At 36.4% G+C, this 21,595-nt stretch overlaps 1 protein-coding gene across 2 annotated transcripts in view; it reads right to left on the bottom strand.

The window, feature by feature from the left end:
• Nucleotides 1–21,595, bottom strand: part of Psme4 (proteasome activator subunit 4) — a 104,945-nt gene that overhangs the window by 30,386 nt on the left and 52,964 nt on the right. For both annotated transcript variants that reach the window (XM_021178408.2, XM_029483959.1), the window contains 16 exons: nt 17,824–17,879; nt 16,076–16,132; nt 15,820–15,875; nt 15,633–15,731; nt 14,101–14,163; nt 13,881–13,976; nt 12,826–12,957; nt 10,772–10,981; nt 9,213–9,349; nt 7,219–7,272; nt 6,723–6,852; nt 5,227–5,308; nt 3,376–3,529; nt 2,817–2,886; nt 1,146–1,271; nt 469–621 (listed from right to left, as the gene is read on the bottom strand). In XM_021178408.2, the coding sequence (XP_021034067.1) occupies nt 469–621; nt 1,146–1,271; nt 2,817–2,886; nt 3,376–3,529; nt 5,227–5,308; nt 6,723–6,852; nt 7,219–7,272; nt 9,213–9,349; nt 10,772–10,981; nt 12,826–12,957; nt 13,881–13,976; nt 14,101–14,163; nt 15,633–15,731; nt 15,820–15,875; nt 16,076–16,132; nt 17,824–17,879 (1,675 nt within the window). The remainder of the gene's footprint in view (nt 1–468; nt 622–1,145; nt 1,272–2,816; nt 2,887–3,375; nt 3,530–5,226; nt 5,309–6,722; nt 6,853–7,218; nt 7,273–9,212; nt 9,350–10,771; nt 10,982–12,825; nt 12,958–13,880; nt 13,977–14,100; nt 14,164–15,632; nt 15,732–15,819; nt 15,876–16,075; nt 16,133–17,823; nt 17,880–21,595) is intronic.

Below are 21,595 nucleotides of genomic sequence, written 5' to 3'. Positions count from 1 at the left end.
GGAGGAAGAGGAGGAGGAGGAAGAGAAGGAGGAGGAGGAGGAGGAGGAGTATTTCCTGTATCCCTGGCTAACCTCAAACTTGCTATGTAAAAGAGGATGACTTTCAACTTCTGGTCTTCTTGCTCTTCACCTGCAGAATGCTGGGAATTTAAGCCCAGGTCCCTAAGTATTAAGACCTAACAGAGGGCTTTGTACATGCTAAATAAACAGTCTACGAACCACGCACCATATCACGAAGCTCCATTTTTGGCACATTGCATGGAGTTGAACCTGTCATATTTCAAGAAGCAATATCAAATGTGATGTGGACTGCTACCTCTTCTACCTTTTCTTCAAACAAGGACTCACCTAGCCCAGGCTGGCCCTGCCACTGCTTTCCGAGTCCTGGAATGACTTATGTGACCTGAATAAATGACCAACAAAACCCAAAACAAGCAAACAAAACCCTCTAATTATTGATCACATCACCTTCTCAAACGTCCAATGCTTAGAACCTCTGATTAAACCAGCTATAATTTCTGCAACACATCTCTGGGTACTTTCATGAGAATCTGCAACCAAACGTTCTAAATGGGGCTTCAGAACAGGCAGAAAAGCATCATCAAAATTTCTAAATATACCCTATAAAAAGAAAGAAAAGGTTAATTCAGTATTATCTTTTTAAAAAAGATTTATTTATTTTATATATGGGTAACTGTTTACCCATATATAAAGAGGCCATCAGATTCCATTACAGATGGCTGTGAGGCATCATGCAGTCGCTGGGAACTGAACTCAGGACCTCTGGAAGAGAAGTCAGTACTCTTAACCACTGACCCATCTCGCCAGCCCCCATTATTGTATTTATAGTATTTAAGGTTGTAATTTATTCTCTCCACTAGAATTTAACTTCTTTAACAATGTCAGTTACAATAGTAAGAATATTGCAAATTGGTATTAAAATACACGTTTTTGTTTCTGGTGCTTAATACCATCAATAATTTAAAAGGTTACCTCAAACAAAAAGTAAGCCATGGCAATATGAACTATGTAATTTCAGTACCACTTTAGATTAAGGCAGACAATAGGTAAATCCAAATTTACTTATAAGCCCATAAACTGGTAATCACTAAATTTTATGAAAAGGTTATTTCAAGCATAATTACCTTAAATAGGCAGAAACGCCGGGGACTAAACTTATCTCTTCCTTTTCTGTCTTCTAAAGATAGAAATGTGATTAACTGCTCAACAAACTTAGGATCAGAAAAACGATCATATATAATCTGTTCTGCCTATAAAGATGGAAAAAAAAAAAAAGAACAATGTTCAAGGTTTAAAACCTACTTAAGAGCACAAGACTTATAGTGATAGTTTTGTTCTGGAGAATTTTCAATATCCATAGAAACTATAGTACTTTCTAGAATAAAAATAATAAATGAAATTAGATGCAAAACTAAAATGCAACTCTAAAAATATTTACGTTTTTACCTTTTCTTTCCCAGATTTGGATGTCATTTTTCACAATATGAATTAAAACCAAAAAATGTTCTGTTTGGTATTATGGACTAACACTTTTGAGCCAGCTGTGTGCAATGTATAAAAACCTTCTAAGTATAAACCAAATTCTACCAAACCATTTCCATCTTTGTATAACACCAACCTTTTAAGAAAGATTGTTGAACATCTGGAAATTTAAACATCAACTTGAAATACACTTAGTTCCTCCCATTAATTAATTGATTAATTCAATTTAAGTCAAAGCCCTCTCTTCTCCAAGGCCCCCACCCCTTTCTGGGTACCAACCCACCCTGGAACATCAAGTCACTGAAGGACTGGGCACATCGTCTCCCACTGAGGCTGGAAAAGGCAGCCCAGTTAGGGGAAGAGGATTCACAGGTAGGCAACAGAGTCAGAGAGACAGCCCCTGCTCCAGTTGTTGGGGGACCTGCAGGAAGACTGAGCTGCACATCTGCTACATATTTGCAGGTCTAGCCAGTATACGCTTTTTGGTTGGTGATTTAGCCTCTGGGAGCCCCCAAGGGTCCAGATTAGCTGACTCTTGGGTCTTTTTATAGAGTCCCAATCCAACTTGGCTTTTTAAAGTGAATTAACTTGCACAATGATAATGAAGTATATTCGATGAAGAAATTTTTGTTTCATTTTTGTGGTTTTGCTTTTTTCCTTTCCTTCCTTTTGTTTAGTTGATTATGGACAGTCTTGTTCTACAGTCCAGACTGGTCTTGAATTAATACCAGTCCTCCCTTAAAAGCCTTGAGTGCAGAAGTTACACTCACTCATTCTCTACCATACCCAACTTAAGTAAAATATTTGTCTTTAAAATCTAGATTATCTGCCCTGGGGAGATGGCTCAGTGGTAAGAATGGCAGTGTTCTTCCTGAAGGCCTGAGTTTGTTCCCATTACCCAATGCAAAGGGGAACCAATACTAATACCTCTTGCCCCCCACCTACACCCAGGTGCAGACACCTATACACAGATACACATAATTAAAAACAATAAAAATAAACCTTAAAAAAAATAACACCTATTTCCCAAGAAGCCATGATTTATACACAGTGGAAACCTAAATTGGTCATGTTTGCTCAAGAGTCTTGTATCATCCAGAACTAACACAAGCGGCCAGCAGTACTGTATAGAGCAGTACTCAGTGGGATGTTGAATTCAGTAGTAACTTAAGGGCAACCTTGGAAATGTTAATGTGGTGTCAATTAGCACCCGAGTGATGGAACAGTAGTAACATTTAAAAAAGGACTTGATTAAGATAGAGCTAAATCAGCAGTCAAGATCCAATTAAAACCACAATGGAATGAATGCTTACCTCTATCATATCCTCCCTGCTTCTGCCAAGTTTAGGCTGCTCTTCCACACCAGCGTAAACAACCATATTCCTACACAGTAAGAGTTTTATTTATAACGTGAACAGAAGAAAATGATACAGCTTCAATGGTAAATGTTAGGTATTTTTAATAACTTCTGATAAGAATGAAGTATAGGGATATGAGTAGATTATAATAGTCTCCTGCTATAAAGTCTACAGATCTCCATGTTTTGGTAACAAATTACAGGACTCAACAGTGAGAGAAAAGTGCTCTGGTTTAGACAAGTACGTTAAAAGTGTGTTAATACATAGGGACACAATTTAGAGCAGCTGTCAATAGCCTCCCAAGCCATATAGCATGGCATTAACAAAAACTCAGAATTGTAGTGTAACTACTGGGAAGAAACGAAGCACAGATTTCACACGAACACAAAATAGAAAGAAAGAAGGAAAGGCCTTTAGAAGTGACTGAACCTAGGAATTGGATCTAACAAAATAAAGTTCACCCAAAAAGAAAAAAAATGTTTAATGATAAGGTGGGAGGTGAACCGTGACTTACTTTGGCCAGTTGTAGTATCCCCAGTGAGTTTTTTCAACAAAGCAACTTGACTCCCATTCTTTTTTTGTTCTTGGTATATTTTTACTATCATAATGCAACCAATGGTTATCAGGTCTATCACCAGCAAGAATTTTGGTAGGTTTAGGACATCCACCTAAAGAAAAGGTATTCAGATTTAATAATTTGAAAACAGTAACTCAGTAGCTGTTCTAGACTTTCAATACACAATCCTACTACTTTGTTTTTTAAGGCAGTGTCATTTTATAGCCCTTGCTGGCCTAGAATTCAAAGATCCACCTGCCTCTGTTCCCAAGTATTGGGATGAAAGACATGCACCACCATGCTCTGACTATAACTCCCTTAAAAATGTTTGCATAAATCATATATACATATATATAAATATATATATATACACACACACACATACATATATATGTATGTATGTATGTATTTGTGTGTATGTGTGTATATGTGCATGTGCCTGAGGTTAGTTACAGGCACCCCCTTGGAGCTAGCTCACAAACAGTTGTGCACTGCTTGATGAGGGTGCTGGAAATAGAACTTGGAAAAATAAAACATGTTTATAAATACTGAGCTATCTCTCTAGCTCTACCTGCAACACTTAAGAAGAAATCACATTAATATTGTCTTTAAAAAAGACCACATATTATTGTCTAAATGGCTCACTAGGTAAAGTTACCTGTTAACAAGCCCAGCAGGCTGAGTTCAACCCCCTGACCCCTATGGTTAAGAGAAAAAGCTGACTCCCACTGTTGTACTTTAACTTCTACATAAATGTGATGGCATATGTGTATGTGCACCCACATACACAAATACAAAACAAAACAAAACAAAAAAACCAAAAGGCATGAGTAAGGTCCTGGACCTCAGCCCTGAGAAAAGGTCAGGTGGGCAGGGGCAGAGTCTCAGGAGGGGCATGGGATTTTATGTTGACCTGTTGAGGGAAAGATGGATTTGGGACTGATAACTGCTAGGAGAATATGATGTACTAAATTAAAAGGGTTTGTTAAAACATTTGGTTCTGAATTAATTTCAAGCTTACAAAGCTCAGGGATTTTTTTTTTTTTTTACACATTATTCTTCGCTTACAGTCCTCATATTTTTACACATTACCCTCTGTATATTTTAACATATTCTTTCTCCCTACACACACACTTATTAGAATTGTTTTATGAGAGTTGCTCTCATAATGTCTCTACACTCCACAGTACAGAATACAAAAGTAATACTGTTCTTTTATATATCAAAATACAGTTCTCAAAAACATTTTTTTAAATTAACACTGATTCTGTGTCATTAATTTTATCAACACACCTTACTAAAATTTTAGTTATTTATCCTCATGCATATCCTTTATCTCAAAGAATAACTCTTAAGAGACATTTTTCTGTGGACTATTCTAATCTACAATTAAAATATTACACTCTCAGGACATTGGTGCATGCCTTTAATCTCGGCTCTTGGGAGACAGAGGAAGGTGGATGGATCTCTTGAGTTTGAGCCATCCTGGTCTACAGAGTAAGTTCCAGGACAGACAGGGCTATACAGAGAAACCCTGTCTCAAAAAACCAAAATAACAATATATACATACATACATACATAAAAACAAAGGGGGGAAAATCCTGAGTACACAGTAAGAAAAGTAGAAGATCTTTTCTAATCTTCCTGATCAGAAAGAAATACTCAATGGATTATGTTAACACAGCTCAAGCTGACTTTCGAATTCTGGACCTTTCTACCTGTGCTACCACTCCTGACCTCTGTGAATACTCAAAGAAATGTTCTAAGTGTTACTTAAAAGCACTGTTATTTACTTGAGGTATTACTTACTGATTTCATAAGGGTTGATAGTCAGCTTTTTGTGAGTTCTCTTTAGCTGCTTGAGAATACCAGCAACAGCTGAGATAGCCATCTACAAACAGGTTAACACACATATATCACATTTTGGAAAAAAACTCTCTTACAACATTCTGTACCACAGTAGAAACTGATTCTATTTCTTCAAAAAGACCTCCTCCCAAAAGGAGCCCACATTCATTCTTGGTAGGAGTGTAAAGTCATGCAGACTCTAAGGAAATCAGTGCAGCAGTTTCTCAAAGATTAGGTCCCCCCCAGGACTCTGCAGTCTATCACAATGATTCCTGTACATCTACGTTCAATCGTGCATTACTGACAACAGCAAAGAAAGGGAATCAGCCTCATGTCCATCAACAGACAGATAATAAAAATGTGCTATGCATGTAAGTGAAATTTTACTCAACCATAAATGGAAAAATGACATTTACAAATGGATATGAAAACAGTATTAAGAAAAGTACCCCAGACTTAGAAAGATAACCAACACAAGCTGTCTTTTATACAGATCCCAGCTTCCAATTTATATACAAGTTATTTATGTACAGTGAGTGTGAGTACATAAGTCATGATGCTGGAAAGGGGACATGAGAGGGGGAAAGGCTGTAAGGAAATGGAAAAAATGGGGTGGCAAAACAGAAGATTTGAAAGTGGAAAGGGGAATACCAGGTAAAAGGTTATTGGAGAAATTAACCAAGAAAGTACGCATGAAAAGTTTCGGCTCTCTGAGATGGCTCAGCAAGCACAAGCACTTGCTGCACAAGCTCAATGACCTGAGTTCAGTCTGATCCTCCAACCATCAGTGGAAACAATCCCAAGGATTGTCCTGTGACCTCCAAACGTATGTGCAGTGATGTGCGTGTGTGTGTGTGTGTGTGTGTGAGAGAGAGAGAGAGAGAGAGAGAGAGAGATTAAAGAGTTAAATAACTAGAGAAACATACTGTCTACCTGTTGGCACTGATGGGAAGAACATAAACATTCAACGAAGAGTGTACTGGCATCTCCACCTTTGAATCTCTGCTGAAAGAACTTGCCCTTCCTTTGTTAGGTCAACAGTAGCTCATTCCATTTGTGTTGGTCTCTGGGCCTTTTATTGGTTTTCTTTCAGAAGTGGACAAAGCCAGAATCCTTCTTCAAGCTCATTTGTAACACTTTTAGAACAAAGCCAAAAAACTGAACCCTAAGGTTTGCCCCTCTGCTTACAAAATGGATTTTTTTGAATTTTTAAAAGTCAAACTTTCCTATTAGTCTGTAAGTAATAGCTACAGCATTAAATGTATAAAATGCTTGATTATGCCTCCCAATATTTGTTGAACAAATTCTTATTGCTTCTGAGCAAACAGAAGGAGATGCCAAATCATTCCTTTCAAGATATTGATTAGGATATATGCTCTCTATGGAGAATTTAAAGAGGTGGCTGAAGTAAATATTCTCAAACCCAACACAATAACCAAAATAAATAAAGTATGTACCTTTCGAACAACAATTGCATCATGGTTGAGATTTTCAACAAAAAAACGTATGGCACGAAGAGGCAACACTCTGTCATCCCTTAGGAGTAGAGACAGAAGCCCGATTCCTATATGCTCAAATTTCCAAGGCCTGGTGGTTGGGAGAATGAGAGAAGGTGCTTACAAATCAGATTTCTCTTAAAACTCACTTAAAGCAAGAATCTGTTTTGAAACTTTTTCTTTGCTTTGTATTCTCCTGAGAACTGGAATCACAGGTGTGTGAAACCCTGCACAACTCTATGTATGACATAATTTTACGTTTCTCAAGAGCTAAGACAGGCCTATTGAAGCAAACTGCCCCTATAATTACCCACGCCCCATCCCAATCTTCTAACACACAAATTATTCCATTACTATAGTCATTCCTTTTCCCATGCACAGGAGCACTAGAGCAGTTAAGACAAATGTTTTGATGGTTATAAAACATGTTTTAAAGGAAAAAAAAAATTATACTTACAGATTTCTTTGCTCCACACCATCTAGTAAAGTATTTACCAAACATTCATAGTTCCTTTAAAAAAATTTCAGATAAAATATGATCTTACTATACTATTAAGACAAACATCACATAATATAAATTCACTCTCCTCTTACATCTCACCATTTGACCAGACTAAAAGGAAAAAAGAACACAAACTACCAAGTGTTGCTTTTCTCTCTCTCTCTCTTTTTTTACTGGCTATTTTACTTATTTACATTTCATATGCTATCCCCTTTTTCAATTTCCCCCTGCCCAGAAGCCCCCATCCCCCTCCATCTGCTTCTTTGTATGAGTGCGTGCCCTCACCCACTCACCCACTCCCATCTCCCTGACCTCTCACTCTCCTATATTGGGGAATCAAGCCTACACAGATGGAAAAACCAAGATATTCCATGACAAAAACAAATTTACACAGTATCTTTCCACAAATACAGCCCAACAAAGGATAATAGATGAAAAACTCCAATACAAGGAGGGAAACTATACCCTACAAAAAGCAAGAAAATAATCTTCTTTCAATAAACCCAAAAGAAGATAGGCACACAAACATAATTCTACCTCTAATAACAAAAGTAACAGGAAGCAGCAATCACTTTTCCTTAACATATTCCCCAATAAGACATAGACTAACGGACTGGATACATAAACAGGACCCAGCTTTTTGCTGCATACAGTAAACACACCTCAAGAACAAAGACAGACACTGCCTCAAAATAAAAGGCTGGGAACCAATTTTCCAAGCAAACAAACTGAAGTAGCTATTCTAATATCGAATAAAATCAACTTTCAACCAAAAGTTACCAAAAAAGGAAGGATACTTCATATTCATTAATGGAAAAATCTACCAAGATGAACTCTCAATTCTGAGCATCTATGCCCCAAATGCAAGGGCACCCACATTCATAAAAGAAACTTTAGTAAAGCTCAAAGCACACATTGCACCTCACACAATAATAGTGGGAGACTTCAACACCCCACTCTCAGCAATGGACAGATCATGGAAACAGAAAGTAAACAGAGACACAGTGAAACTTACAGAAGTTATGGACCAAACGGATTTAACAGATATCTATAGAACATGTCATCTTTTCTCTTAATATTCTTAGGGTTTTTTTTTGTTTGTTTTTGTTTTTGAGATAAGGTCTTACACTACAGGCTAACCTTGAATGTCTGCTCCTCCTGCCTCCACACAAAAAGTACCAGCATGAAAAGTATGCCCAGCAAACTATTTCTGAGTGTTCCAAAGTAAACATTAAAACTGTAATAAAAAAGTTAGTAGTATACTCTGTCTGTATAGTAAGCTGCTATCAGAAATCAACTAAACCAGCTATGGGAATTCAGTGTTTACAAAGATACTTTAGAAAACAAGCTTGGGAGTTGTAGCTAGCTCCCATATTCATAAGTGATTCATTGGGATACTGAGGCAGGAAGAGCTCTTAAGCTCATGAGTTAAGAACAGACTGGGCAATATTCTGATAAAAAATAAGGCATTTTCAGAAACAGTAGGTAGACATAATCATGTATTAGTTACATGGTAAACCCAAAACTGAGTTAGGAAGGCTATCACTTTGTTTCCATGGACTTGCTCTGGTTCCCCAAATTAAAAAAAAAAAAAAAAAAAAAGCTTATTAATATCCTAATACCAAATTTTATCAAAAAGAGATTACTTAAAAGCTACAAAGGAATGTATTGAACTTGAATTTAGGACTTAATAATAAAGTGTAAAAATTATATGTATACAATAAAAAGGAATTCATAGTGAAAAAGATACAGCAATAACTGTTTTACCTATTTTTCTTTCAGCTCTCTTCCTAAAAGTGAAAATTCAGGCCCTTTACAACAATCATCTCCCAACTTTCTGCATTTTCCCAGAAATCAATGTGTAAGTGGTAAGTTACATTTACATTGTAGAGCTAGAAAAAAATGTATTAACTGTAATATTTTGTCTTAGCAGAAAGTTTATCAGTTACCTTAGGGCATCAGCATTCTTATCCTGTTGACGCTTCTGTCCTTCTTTAATCTTTTCTGGGCTAAGTAGTGTCTGGCTAATGGAAGGATTCTTTGATTGTTGAAGTAATTCTGCTATTGTAGCACATGACTTTGGAATCTTATTAAAAAGGAAAAAGTAGAGTCATGACACATAATACAATGTATACTATTTAATGAAAAGGAGGGGGAGAACTTGCTGTCAAGCCTGAAGGACCATATCTACATGGGTAGATGGAGAAAAGTGATTCCTACAATATGTCCTTTGATCTCTATACATGCCATGGTATGTGCAAACATGGGAATGTGTATATATATATATATATATATATATATATATATATATATATATATATATATATACACACACACACACACGCGCGCGCAATAAGTCAACAAATGTAATGGTTATGCTTTCGGTTCAGGAAGTGCACTCACATCATCAGGTTTGGTGATAAGCACCTCCCCCTTGTGCTATTTTGCCCGACAGATTAATGATTTGGAAATTGCATTTCAAGTTACTATTATTATTAATTTTTAAAGAAAAATATAATCTACCTGGATATGGTGATACATGCCTATAGTCAGAGCACTCAGGAGACGAAGGCAGGAAGATCAAGAACCCAAAGCCAGCCTGGGCTACAGAAGACCATACATGGGTAAAGTAGGGGGGAAGCAGTCCTAATATAAGGACAGTTTCCAAGAGCAAGGGATGAATTTATAGCCATAGCTATAATTCTGGTCAATGGGATGAAAAACATAGCCAACCTGAGGAAAGAAAGAACTCAACTACCCTCACCTTTCTGTCCATTCTGATGCGCTGAGGAAGTCTGAGTGAGCGGATTTAGCATCTCACACACTCAAGAACCGTAGCTCATGCATGCAATCTCAGCATATAGAAGGCTAAGGCAGGTGGATTGCTACAAGTCTGAAGCTAGCATGGACTACAGAATTAGTCACTGACTTTCCAAAAACTGCTTAAATGATGTCCTATCTCTTATTTGAGAACCAGTGGCATTTCTTTCTCATCCATCTAAAAACTTTTAATATTCTGCATGGTAAGTTATGAATCTAGCTAGTGGTAAATCTTCTGTGATTTGGCTAGTATAGCTAACCTCCTACAATACAATCAACTCTTTAAAAAACCTGCCATGAATGGGCATGATGGATCATGTCTGTACTCCCATCATTCAAGAAGCAGAGTGAGTTTGAGACCAGCCTGGTAAACAAAGAAAGTTCTAGACCAACCAGAGAGAAGGGAAAGTGAGTGGAGGTAAGGGAGAATAATGCAATGTTGGCATCTATGGGACAATGGTAAATGCAGTAATGTTAATTATAGTAGCCTCTTGGTAGAAATGACCTGACTCATCCCCAGACACATTCCAACTTGGTGTCAGACCATTATCTATAACAGTGATCACTAATACCTTCTAAAAATTATAATAACAAGCCAAACTATCAGTACAGAAAAAAGGAAAGACATGGAAAACAAAAGACAGAATTTCCACTAAAGTATGAATGAACAAATAAATGGTTTGCTTACTGTAAAATCCAAGCCAATTGTTTCATATTGTCTATGAATCTTTTCAGCAAGGTCATCAAATAGTCTCACTATTGATGGCTTTTCCAGTGACATTGCTTGGCTAAGCCCTGAAGAAACAAGTGCTGGCCAGGTCTGCACAATACAGTCCCAATCATGAAGGTTTGCCAGGCACACACCACTGTGATTTCCAAGTAGACAATATAAGGCGCCCTATAAGAACAAATACATTTACAAGGAAAGAGTCATGGTTTGAGTTCAACATGGTTCTTAAATTTTTACAGTGATTACTTATATACTTACAGCTAATTTGTAAATAGGTTCACATATTTTATGTGCTATTTTTAAAACCAGGAACTTGAGGTATAAGCAAGTGGCACCCATTAATGTTTTCCTCAGTCATTTAATAGAGGGTTTCTTTAAGAATGACTATGAGGTCAATGTTAAAAGGTAGGCAATTTTGTAAAACCACAAACTCCACTCTTACTTTTCTTAGACATGACAATGGCCTTAAAATGCACCGCTGAATATTTTTAGTGAAATTTTTGTTTGTTTGTTTTTGGTTTTTTTTTTTGTTTTGTTTTGTTTTGTTTTGAGACAGGGTTTCTCTGTATAGCCCTGGCTGTCCTGGAACTCACTCTGTAGACCAGGCTGGCCTCGAACTCAGAGATCCACCTGCCTCTGACTCCCAAGTGCTGGGATTAAAGGCGTGCGCCACCACTGCCTGGCAAGTGAAATATTTTTATTTCAACTAAATTTTGAAAGGATTTATCAAATACCAGCTAAGGCCAAGTTGCTAAGTATGTTACTAAGTATATAAAAGCTTGGTTACTCAGGAAGAGGGTGGACATGAAGAGATACATTGTATACATGTGTGAAATTATCAAACAACAAATACAAAATCCAGCTACTTAACTGTAAATTCTTACTGACAAAGTCTAATTTAGATAATTCTGATGAAGTGGATACATTTTCTATTAGTATCAAAACATTTTTCAAAATTTCCAGAACACTCAAGTCTAAACAGATCCCAAGTCAGACTATTACTACTATATAGCCCAGTCTCCTTCAAGTTCTACTTATAGCCACTGTTAGCCTTAACCTCTCTACTGTTGTTCAGATAAGCCATTCTTTACAAGATTGACCAACATATAATCAAATGACCTTCCAGAAAGAAGATCCAGCACTGGGGTAGGAAGTCAGCCACCCGAAATGAAGGAAGAAAGGACAGAGTCCCTTGGCGTAAGTCTCAACTCCTCATCTCCAACACCATGATTGAAGAAGATGTACAAACTACATATAAGAATGGCTTGTTTTAATAAAACTTTACAATAAAAATAAGTAACTAAGCCTGGCTTACAGCCCACTTTCATCTTACAAACTAACTTCAAGGACCATGCTTAGTGCTCATCTTAATCCCCTCAGAAAGTTGGCACTAATGAGTATCTTTTTTTTTTCCTGAAGGGTCCCTTTTTTGCCTTCTGTCTGTTCCTCTCTTTTAATGGTATTTCAATCAGTTTTGTTGTTTGACCTCTAATCTTTTTCATTTTGTTTTGGGATGGGATCTCACCACGTTGCCCAGGCTTACCTGAACTCTTGGGTACGAGGATCTCCCACCTCCCTTATATACCCTCGTACTATTCAGGAGTGTAGAAATGTATATGCCCATGCGTTAATCCCCTCATGTTTAGCCATCAAGCACTTACTCTTACCTATTCTTAATATCTCTCAATCTATTTACTTATGAAGATTCATTTACATGTCACCTCTGAAAGCTCTCAACTTTCTTTTTCTACTTTTATCTGTTGCTCAGAATAACCTTATTTCTTCCTGTTTCTGGTCTTCCTTTCACATTGGTTAGGCTACTTAAACTTAGCTATTTTCCACAGGGGCCTCCACCCTGTATTTTCTCCATAACACTAACCATGATAAAATGTTCTAATACTGTCAACTTACCCACATTTTAAGAGATATGATAAGCAAATATAACAAAATATTTTAACTGAAGACCTTCAATGACAGGGTGTTTACAGCAAAAGTTAAAACAGAAACTATACCTTGAACTGCTGCTGTGTGACATCCTTTCTATCAGGCCGTAAGAACTCCAAAACCAAGGGGATAATATCTCTGCAACAGAAGTTATATGCCCCCAAAGCAGCAAAAAATGTTTGCTGAGCTTTGTTTCTGACCTGGGGAAAATTGACGAGGATTTAAAAGATGTCTAATAAAGTATAAAAACAAAGTGATGATAAATAACAGAAAGCACACACTCTGAAAATAAAGGAATAATTATTAAAAAGGAAATATCATGTATTTTGTTGTGATGAGAGGAAAGTTGAATGGCACTTTAAGTGACTGTTGGTAAGGCGATCAAGTGTAATATGCCCCCACACAGGAAATTATCAAGTTAGAAGGAACTGGTATATACAAATCTTGTAATTTCTCTGTTCTATGTGCTAGGACATAATCTTTTGATCCTATACTATATAAAGAGATAGAGTACATGTTATACGCTAGCAACTCTCTGAAACCTGAGGATTACACACAGAAGGGATTATATAGCCATTCCAGATTAGCCTTCAAAAATTCATACAATTAAATGGGCGCACCATTCTACTAGCACAATCTCTAAAATTGAAAACATAGAGAAACAATTTAAGCTGGACATGGTGGTACATATACCACTAATCCCAGCACTGTTCAAGGCCAGTCTGGCTAAATAGCAAGACCCTGTTGGAAGAAAACACAGGGATCTAAAAAGAGAAATAATTAGCTACACATAGAGGTTCGTGAGGTCCGCTGATCTACAAAGAGAGTTCTAGAACAGCTAGGGCTACAAAGAAAAACCCTGACTCAGAAAATGGAGAGTAGCTGGAGAAATTACACTGCAAACATAAATGGTCTTGCACACTAAGGCAAGATTTCAATCTATTTGAAATTTGAAAGGTATTTCTAATGTCACTGGGGTGGGAGTTCTAGATTTTAGTTTTGGTTCTCTTATTTCCTTTCTGAGGCACCCTATCTGAGGGATTACTTAAGCTATAATGTTAAAAACAAGGATATTTAGATTGTATATAACAAGATAAAAATATGGGAGAGTGTAGAACCTCACCTGACTGTATGAGCTCGTTGATAATCGAAGAAGATCTCTGATCATATCTTGATGGACTTTTTTGTACTCACAACCCTCAACAGTTAGTGTTCGCAACTTTAAAAAGAAATAATATAAATCAAGTCTTGAAGTATTTACTAAAAGTCCATTTAATTGTGAAAACATCACAGTAATTATTCCTTAGAATGGAGCATCGAGAGGCGACTATTAAGATACTTGCCTCATGCTGCAGCATCACTCTGTCAATTAGTAATGCTCTGATATGTTGCTTTTTTCCATGGAGCTGGAAAACAAATAGCAAACACCTCAATGATTTTACTAAGTGACTTCAACAGTGGATTCCTGAATCCTCTATGAATATTACCTCAAAACAAAGGGTAGAGCCAGACATGGTGGCATATACCTTTAATCTCAGAGGTAGGTGGATCCCTTTGAATTCCAGGCCACCCAGAGTTACACAGATTGACCATGTCTTAAAACAAAAACAACCAACCAACCAACCAACCAAAACCAATAACAACAACAAAAGAGCCAACCCAGACCATGAAAGTGGACACAGGGCAGAAAAAGTGACTGAAGAAGAAAACCAACTGCCACAAGCCTGACAACCAGAGTTCAATTCCTGGAACCTACACTCAAAGTAGAGAACTGGCTCTAGCAAGCTGTCCTCTGAACTCCACTCTCACAGATACATGCCTTCACATACAATTAAATAAATACAATATAAAATTATTTGTAATTGTTATCCTTTATCACATCAGTTATCAAAGCCCTCCAATTTTATCTTTTGTTCAGACTCTTCTATCTGCATCTTAAAAGCCTTGATTCAGGCTTTTTTCCACCTAGATTCTAAATGTGACAGAACATTCTAATAGTCAGTGAATACACTTTCCTATGTTCAAATCAAATCCATCCGAGCTTTCAGTTAGATATGGTGGCTCATGTTTACGATGCATATTCCTTTTAATGGCTCTCCACTGCCATTATAAAACCAAAGGACTTTTTACAACCAAACTTCTGACCTAATTTACCTTCTAGCATTCTTCCACAGACTGCCATAGCTCCAACTCCTGTTCACATATTCTTCCTATCTCCAGCAACCAGCACAGATAGTATATAGGCATCTAGAGACTCAGTTTGATCACCATCTACTAGAGAAATGTTCAGAACCGCTTTGGGGTATTAGTTCTCCCAAGTGTCTAAAGCCACTTATACTGATTCTCATATTGGATCACAAAACCAACAAAAGAAATGCTTTTCCTCAGTCACACAAAGTTCATGCCTGTGGGCAATGTTCCTTGTTCTTTTTGTTTTTTTTTTAATTTCCTCACATTTTTATAAGATAGTCTGGATGCTACTAAGCAAATCCCTACATGGATACATAAATGATCATGAGTAACAGATCTTATCACTCAATAAATTATTTTAAATTTAGAGCCTCACACATGCTCGACAGGCACTCTAGAAGTTAGCGATAGTTCTAAGAAATAGGATCCACTTGATATGTTTCCTACTTATAATCGACATATAATATTCTTTTTAAAAATATTTTTTAAAAGTCATATATTTTATTATTATGTAGCAAGAATTCTATAGCAAAAAGGAAGAGGAGGAAGAGATGAATTTCATACAATATTCTTAAAGCTACTACTTATAGGGCAAACTTTCTCTATAAACAATAATCCTCAAATCAGAACTATTATACATTTTTTTCAAAAGTAGTAACTCAGAATTTCAGGTGAAAATACTGACCCGATTTTCCATTGATTTCTTTACTAAGTTAAAGCTTTTCCATCGAGAGTCAAATTCATGTTTATGAGATCCTTGGAATTGCAGAAGGTCTCCAATGATCTGTGTTAGAGAATTTTAACATTTATTCAGAAGTCACCAACCAAGCCAAAGCACATTAACAATTATGGAGCTGTGGAGCCACTTTTACCTTTATGATGAGAAACAGTGATTTGGTATCATCTTCTGAATTATCAAGTATGTGGCCTAAAATAGAAGAAAAAAAGTTTAGCTAAAATCTTAAATTATTATATAAACCCCAATCTGCTGTTTAGAGGGGGCTGGGAGGTGGTGTGTTATTCACCCTATTTCAATGAAAAAAAAAAAAAAAAAGTTTTTTGCACCCTGCCCCAGGGTACAACTTTAAACTGTAGGAACACAGGGAAGCTATAGGCATCTATACTTACTAAGAAGTCTCCTTATGACACGAGCAATTGTTTCTCGGTAGTTTTCTCTGCATAGGTCTATTTAAATAAAAATAATAAGAGAAGGCATTTTAGATGTGGAAAATTCCTGATTTTGTTTTTAACAACAGCTTATCTGAAAACCCTTCTGAAAAGGAAAAGAGGAGGACAGATGGCTTTGCCTTTAACACAGATAAATTAATGGCTGAGTATGACACAGACTAACACTCAAAAGCTCCATGTTTAAAGTTTAAGCGGAGCACCAACGCACACACCTGTAACTTCAACCTCTCAGAGGTACACAGAGAATGGCAGATGGTTAGAGGCTACAAAGCAAGACCCTGTCTCCAATCACTCCATAAATGAATAGACAGACACATCTGAGCAGGGGATTCACACCTGTAATCTCAGCACTTGGGAAGAAGAGGAAGGAGGATTAGGAGCTGAGGCAGGATGAGCCACAAGAGATGGGTCTCAAACAACCAAAATGAAGTAATTATTTATGAAATATTTTGTCAAGAAGGTGGGGAAGAGATGGCTCAGGGGTTAAAAGTACTTGCTACTCTTAGATAGGATGGCAGTTAAGTTCTCAGCACCCATATGGCAGGCATTTCATGACCAGTTCCAGGGGATCTGACACCTTCTTCTGACCTCCACAGGAATGTGGTACATGTACATACATATATGCAGAATATACTCTTACATGTAAAATAAAAAAATAAATAAATACACACTTTTTAAAAGTAGGGGATGGGAGAGAGAGAAAAATACTATTGGGTGATCCAAACCCAACAGTTATACCTTAGAGACTAATGTATGTAACTAATTCTATTATTAACCCATCAGTAAGATAGTTTACTGTCTCTTTCTATTAAAGTTATAGTCTGAATGTTAAATTAGTATAAAAAACCACAGTTGGTGGGTGGGAGTGCTGGAAATTAGCCCAGAGCCTCAGGCATGGTAAGTGTATGTTTTATCGCTGAGCAATATCCCAAGTTGTTTCACAAAATACTAATATCAAATTGAAGAGTTGATAGGAGAAAACTGGTCTATCCCCCTCATATCTCCAGGTATGATCCCCAGCACCATATCAAAAATTTTAATTGAATTAAAACTCACTAGACAAACAGCTACAAAAATCACCAGAACATAAGGGTTGCAATATTCTCAGTCACTTTAATGTATCATCCTAAAACAATATAATATGGCTGGTGAGATGGCTTAGCTGGTAAAGGTATTTCTGTTGCCTGATAGCCTGAATTTGAGCCCCAGAACCAACACAGTAGAAAGAGAATCCACTCCAGCAAGTTGTCCCTCTGACCATGGAATGTACCTGTACATACACAAATAAATAACTGCACTTTTAATTAAAAAATAATTTAAAAAACGTAAGACGAACGTTATATAGCAAAGCTTAAATCTGAACACAGAAAGCAATGAAATTTATGGATCCAATTTCTATGATTTACTGTCAAATTATTATTCTTTATATAACAATTTCTAAAGCCAGAGGCAGAGACAAGAAGATCTCTATAAGCATGAGGCTAGCCTTGGTGCTATAGAGAGATTCTGTCTCAGAAACAAACATGAACATTTAGTTTCTTCAGAGAGAAAGAAAATGGTTGTTGTATAGTGAGTATGTTGTGTAGTGAGTATATACTACAAAGAATCTAAGATCTATTCCATTCTAATCCTTACAAAAAAGCTACACAGAAACCTCTACAGAACTACTTCAGTTAGTATTCACATACCATGTTCCAGTCCGGTATACAATTTTGTTTCCTCTAAGGAGACCATACTTGGTACCCTGTATAAAAACAAGAGAGTTTGCATTTATTAATAATATCAATACAAATGGCAAAAGGAAAAAAAAATCTCATTGTTATAATGTTTAAATTAAAACAAAGATAATGCCCTGTAACAAATTTCTACTCTCTAATACTTCAATTTCTTATATTTCTGAAGATTAATGCTGCTGTATCAGTAAGAACATATTAACTGACTTAAAGAAAATGTTAATTTAGTACCTCAAGAGGAAAAAAAATCATCTCTCAATAGACATTATATCAATAACTGAATATTCAAGTGGAAAAGCTTAAATTCATTGATTAGCATTTATACATCTGCAAAAAGAAAACTCAGCTTTATAATTATATAATAATACTTTAAAACTCAGTCAACTTTTATTGCTGAAGTAACTAAGACAGCATTCATGGCTCTCTAAATAATTATTATTCTTTCTCTTTAATCCAGCAAAATGGACCTTTCCTAACACAGTAGTAAAATGTGGTTTCTAAGTGGGTGTTTAGAAATGCTTAATCTTAACTAAAGATCAGCCACAAACAAGCCAGGCATGGTGGTCTGTAATCCCAGCACTCTGAAGGCCGAGACATAAAGATCGGCGTGAGTTCAAGGCCAGGTTGCAGCTACAAAGTGAGCTTCAGGCAAGCCTGGACTAAAATAAAAAGTAAAACTCTTGAAGACACCAAAAATCTGCCCAAAAGAAACATGTCAGTACAAGCAGATCCAGCTAAGTTGAATGGATGGCTGAGGGTTACCTTTAGATCTCTGAGAACCCATTTTATGGGAGAATAAGAATTTATGCATCTGAATTTATATATATGTTTACCTCAATGTTCACAATTTCAAAATATAAGACTTGGCTCAAGCTGCTCTAATATGAAGAGATGATATTACATCTAAGATGTAGAACGTAGGTAACAAAGTGCAAAGGAAGGACAGAATGAACAAATTCAACATAAGGCAATGTAATAAAACACAAAAACTGTTACAATCTAATACTATAAGCTTGCAACATGTATAATGGGGAAGGAGACACCACTTTTAAACCAACATACTCAAGGGTACCCCCAAAAGCATCTAAGCTCAAAGCATTATATCTTCTGACTTACAAACCCTAGCCCACAGACAGCTAATGACTTCAGAGTACTAAAGTGTTGGTTCCTCAGCTATGCTGTTGACCATAACTCAGATCCTAGGACAGCAAATCTCAAAACCAAACCTACAAAATATAAACAAGGAAATGAATCTTTTTCACTAATGTATTTTAAGATTCCTTAACATTTTATAGCATAAAATGCTACTTTGCTTTTATGAGATAAGTAGGTTTTCTTTCTATAGTTTCAACCTATGGCAAAGAGTGAGAATCTCAGCATTTTGTTTACTTTTTATTTTTTATGATCAAAAATAAATATGTATCCAAAAATTCAATTCAGAAAAGCATAAGAAAGCCTTACCAATGAGCTTCAAGTCTCTAGTGCACTAAATAGAAAAGAACAATGACAAAGTACGTGGGAGCCGTCACCACCTTCTTGGTGGAACATGAGAAAGGGTTTGTCATTCCTGGTGTATGAGAACTGAAACCTTCACTGAGGATACAAAAATACTAGTTGTCTCAAGTAAAACTATAACTCTACTCAATTCATACTCAGTACCCCGTACATAATACTAAATATTCAATCAGTCACACTATCTAAATAAGATTAAAAAATAATTTCTATAGTTAGTTATTTTCCATAAGTCTTACTGTATCAAAAAACTATCAAAGGTGTATAGAGTCAATAAAATTCTTGCTGCACCAGGCTATGAGGTTAGACCCCAGTACCCAAGTAAAAAGCTCAACGTACACAGTGCTGGGGAGAAGCTAAAGAAGAACCTTGGGGGTTTACTAGCCAGCCATTCTAGACAAAGCAGCAAGCCCAGATATGGGAAAAACCCTATCTCAAAAACTAAGGTGGAGAATGATGGAGGAAGACGTCCAACAGCAGCCTCTGACCTCCACATATGTACCCCCACACAGACACACGTAACACATATACTACACAAACACTATCACTTAATAGTCTATAGTGTGTCAACTCTGAATTGCTTTTCCATCATTTATCCTAATTAAACAAAAATACCCTGCATTATTTCATGGTCTGTTTGGCTAATATCAAATGGAAAAAAAGAAATCTACATTTTAAAGATTTTAAAGTACTGAAACAAAAATATTTTATTCTTTCCTACTTTTGGAACAAAAATTAAAATACAACTGCCATATCATTCATATAAAAGGTACTTACATTTAAACTTTAATTTTATTACCAAGAATTCCCTTTATAGTCACTTATCTAAGAATCAACTTTAATTTGACCTCTTTCTACCTATCACAAATTAACTCTAATTGGTTTGACTTATTTAACAGCAATTGTTTCTGAATGAGCATATACACTATATGTGGCAGTACATGTCTATATACTTGAGGCCAGCCTGTATTACATAGAGAAAACAAAGAGCAATAGCCGCAAACTACAATTTAAGTTCTATATTCCCTTGGTTCAGTCCATTCTGCTCACTCATTCATTAATTCATTCATCTTAGCAGCTATTATTTGTCTTGAAAACTAAACACAATTCTGAAAAACAATTCAAATATAACACACTATAAGCAGTTCTACATGTTAATAATAATGGAATAAAATCAGTTACACTCTTCTTAGACCAGGCCACCCACTTGATAACAAAACATCTTAAACTACCACATTATCTGTCCCATTAGATAGCAATTGCCTTACACTTAGGTAAGATTAGAAAAAATATCACTGGTGGCAAATAGAGGATGCTAAAAAAATGAAGAAATGACAAAAACATAAAGGCAAAAATGTAAGTCAGATGTGTACAAAGACTGGATCAATTGTCACCAAACAGGCACAAACAATATTATACATAAGTCTTCTACCTTGCTTTCCCAAGAACCCTTCCCCATCCTGAATAAAATAAATAAAGAGATTTGCAATCAAGTCACTGGCAGGTGTGTCTCCCGTAATGTACAAGTGTTTCACAAGAGACAGTTGGCCATCTCTGTGTACCCAGCTCTCTGCATCGATACAGATGAAACTAACACAACTGAAGAGCTACCATGGGAACAGAGGACTGGTAAGAGGAACTTTATACACTGGAGATTTAAAAGTAAGTATGAGAATAGATTTTCATGTCCGACACACAAAGCTTTTAAAAATCAATGAAAACAATCAGAAGGTGAAATAAGGAGAAAACAGGGTTACTCACCGTGGAGTAGTAACTGTTTCCTTTCCTGTGTGCAGCTTCCCCAGCAGTGCTGGGTAGTTTCCTGGAGGTGCCAAGAGAGGTTAGCTAGCCCTGCCCCTCATTGTATATGCAACACAACCTTTCACACATTAATGAAATGGTCTCAAGCTTAGTCGGTAAGAATTTTTGAGTGGACAGTTAGTAAAAGCTGAGATCCCAAAGAATGATTTGACGATGATGATCAGAGGAAAGGTGAACAAAGTAAAAGGAGTATTTGGGGATGAAAATGGTGACTCCTCTACCTTGAGTAACCCTGTTTTTTAGATGTTAGTTTCTGCAACATGTAATATCTGGTTAGACCTAAAAGATTATAACAGAAAGTGGACTGAGAAAGGAGAAACCTGAGGATTTCTGGATTAAAGGCAATGTCCAAAGTTCCTGTGTAACAGTGGAAAGACATAATCCAATTTTCACG

Source organism: Mus caroli, chromosome 11, assembly GCF_900094665.2.
Source record: "Mus caroli chromosome 11, CAROLI_EIJ_v1.1, whole genome shotgun sequence".
Lineage (NCBI taxonomy): Eukaryota > Metazoa > Chordata > Mammalia > Rodentia > Muridae > Mus > Mus caroli.
This window is presented reverse-complemented; position numbering and strand designations above follow the sequence as displayed.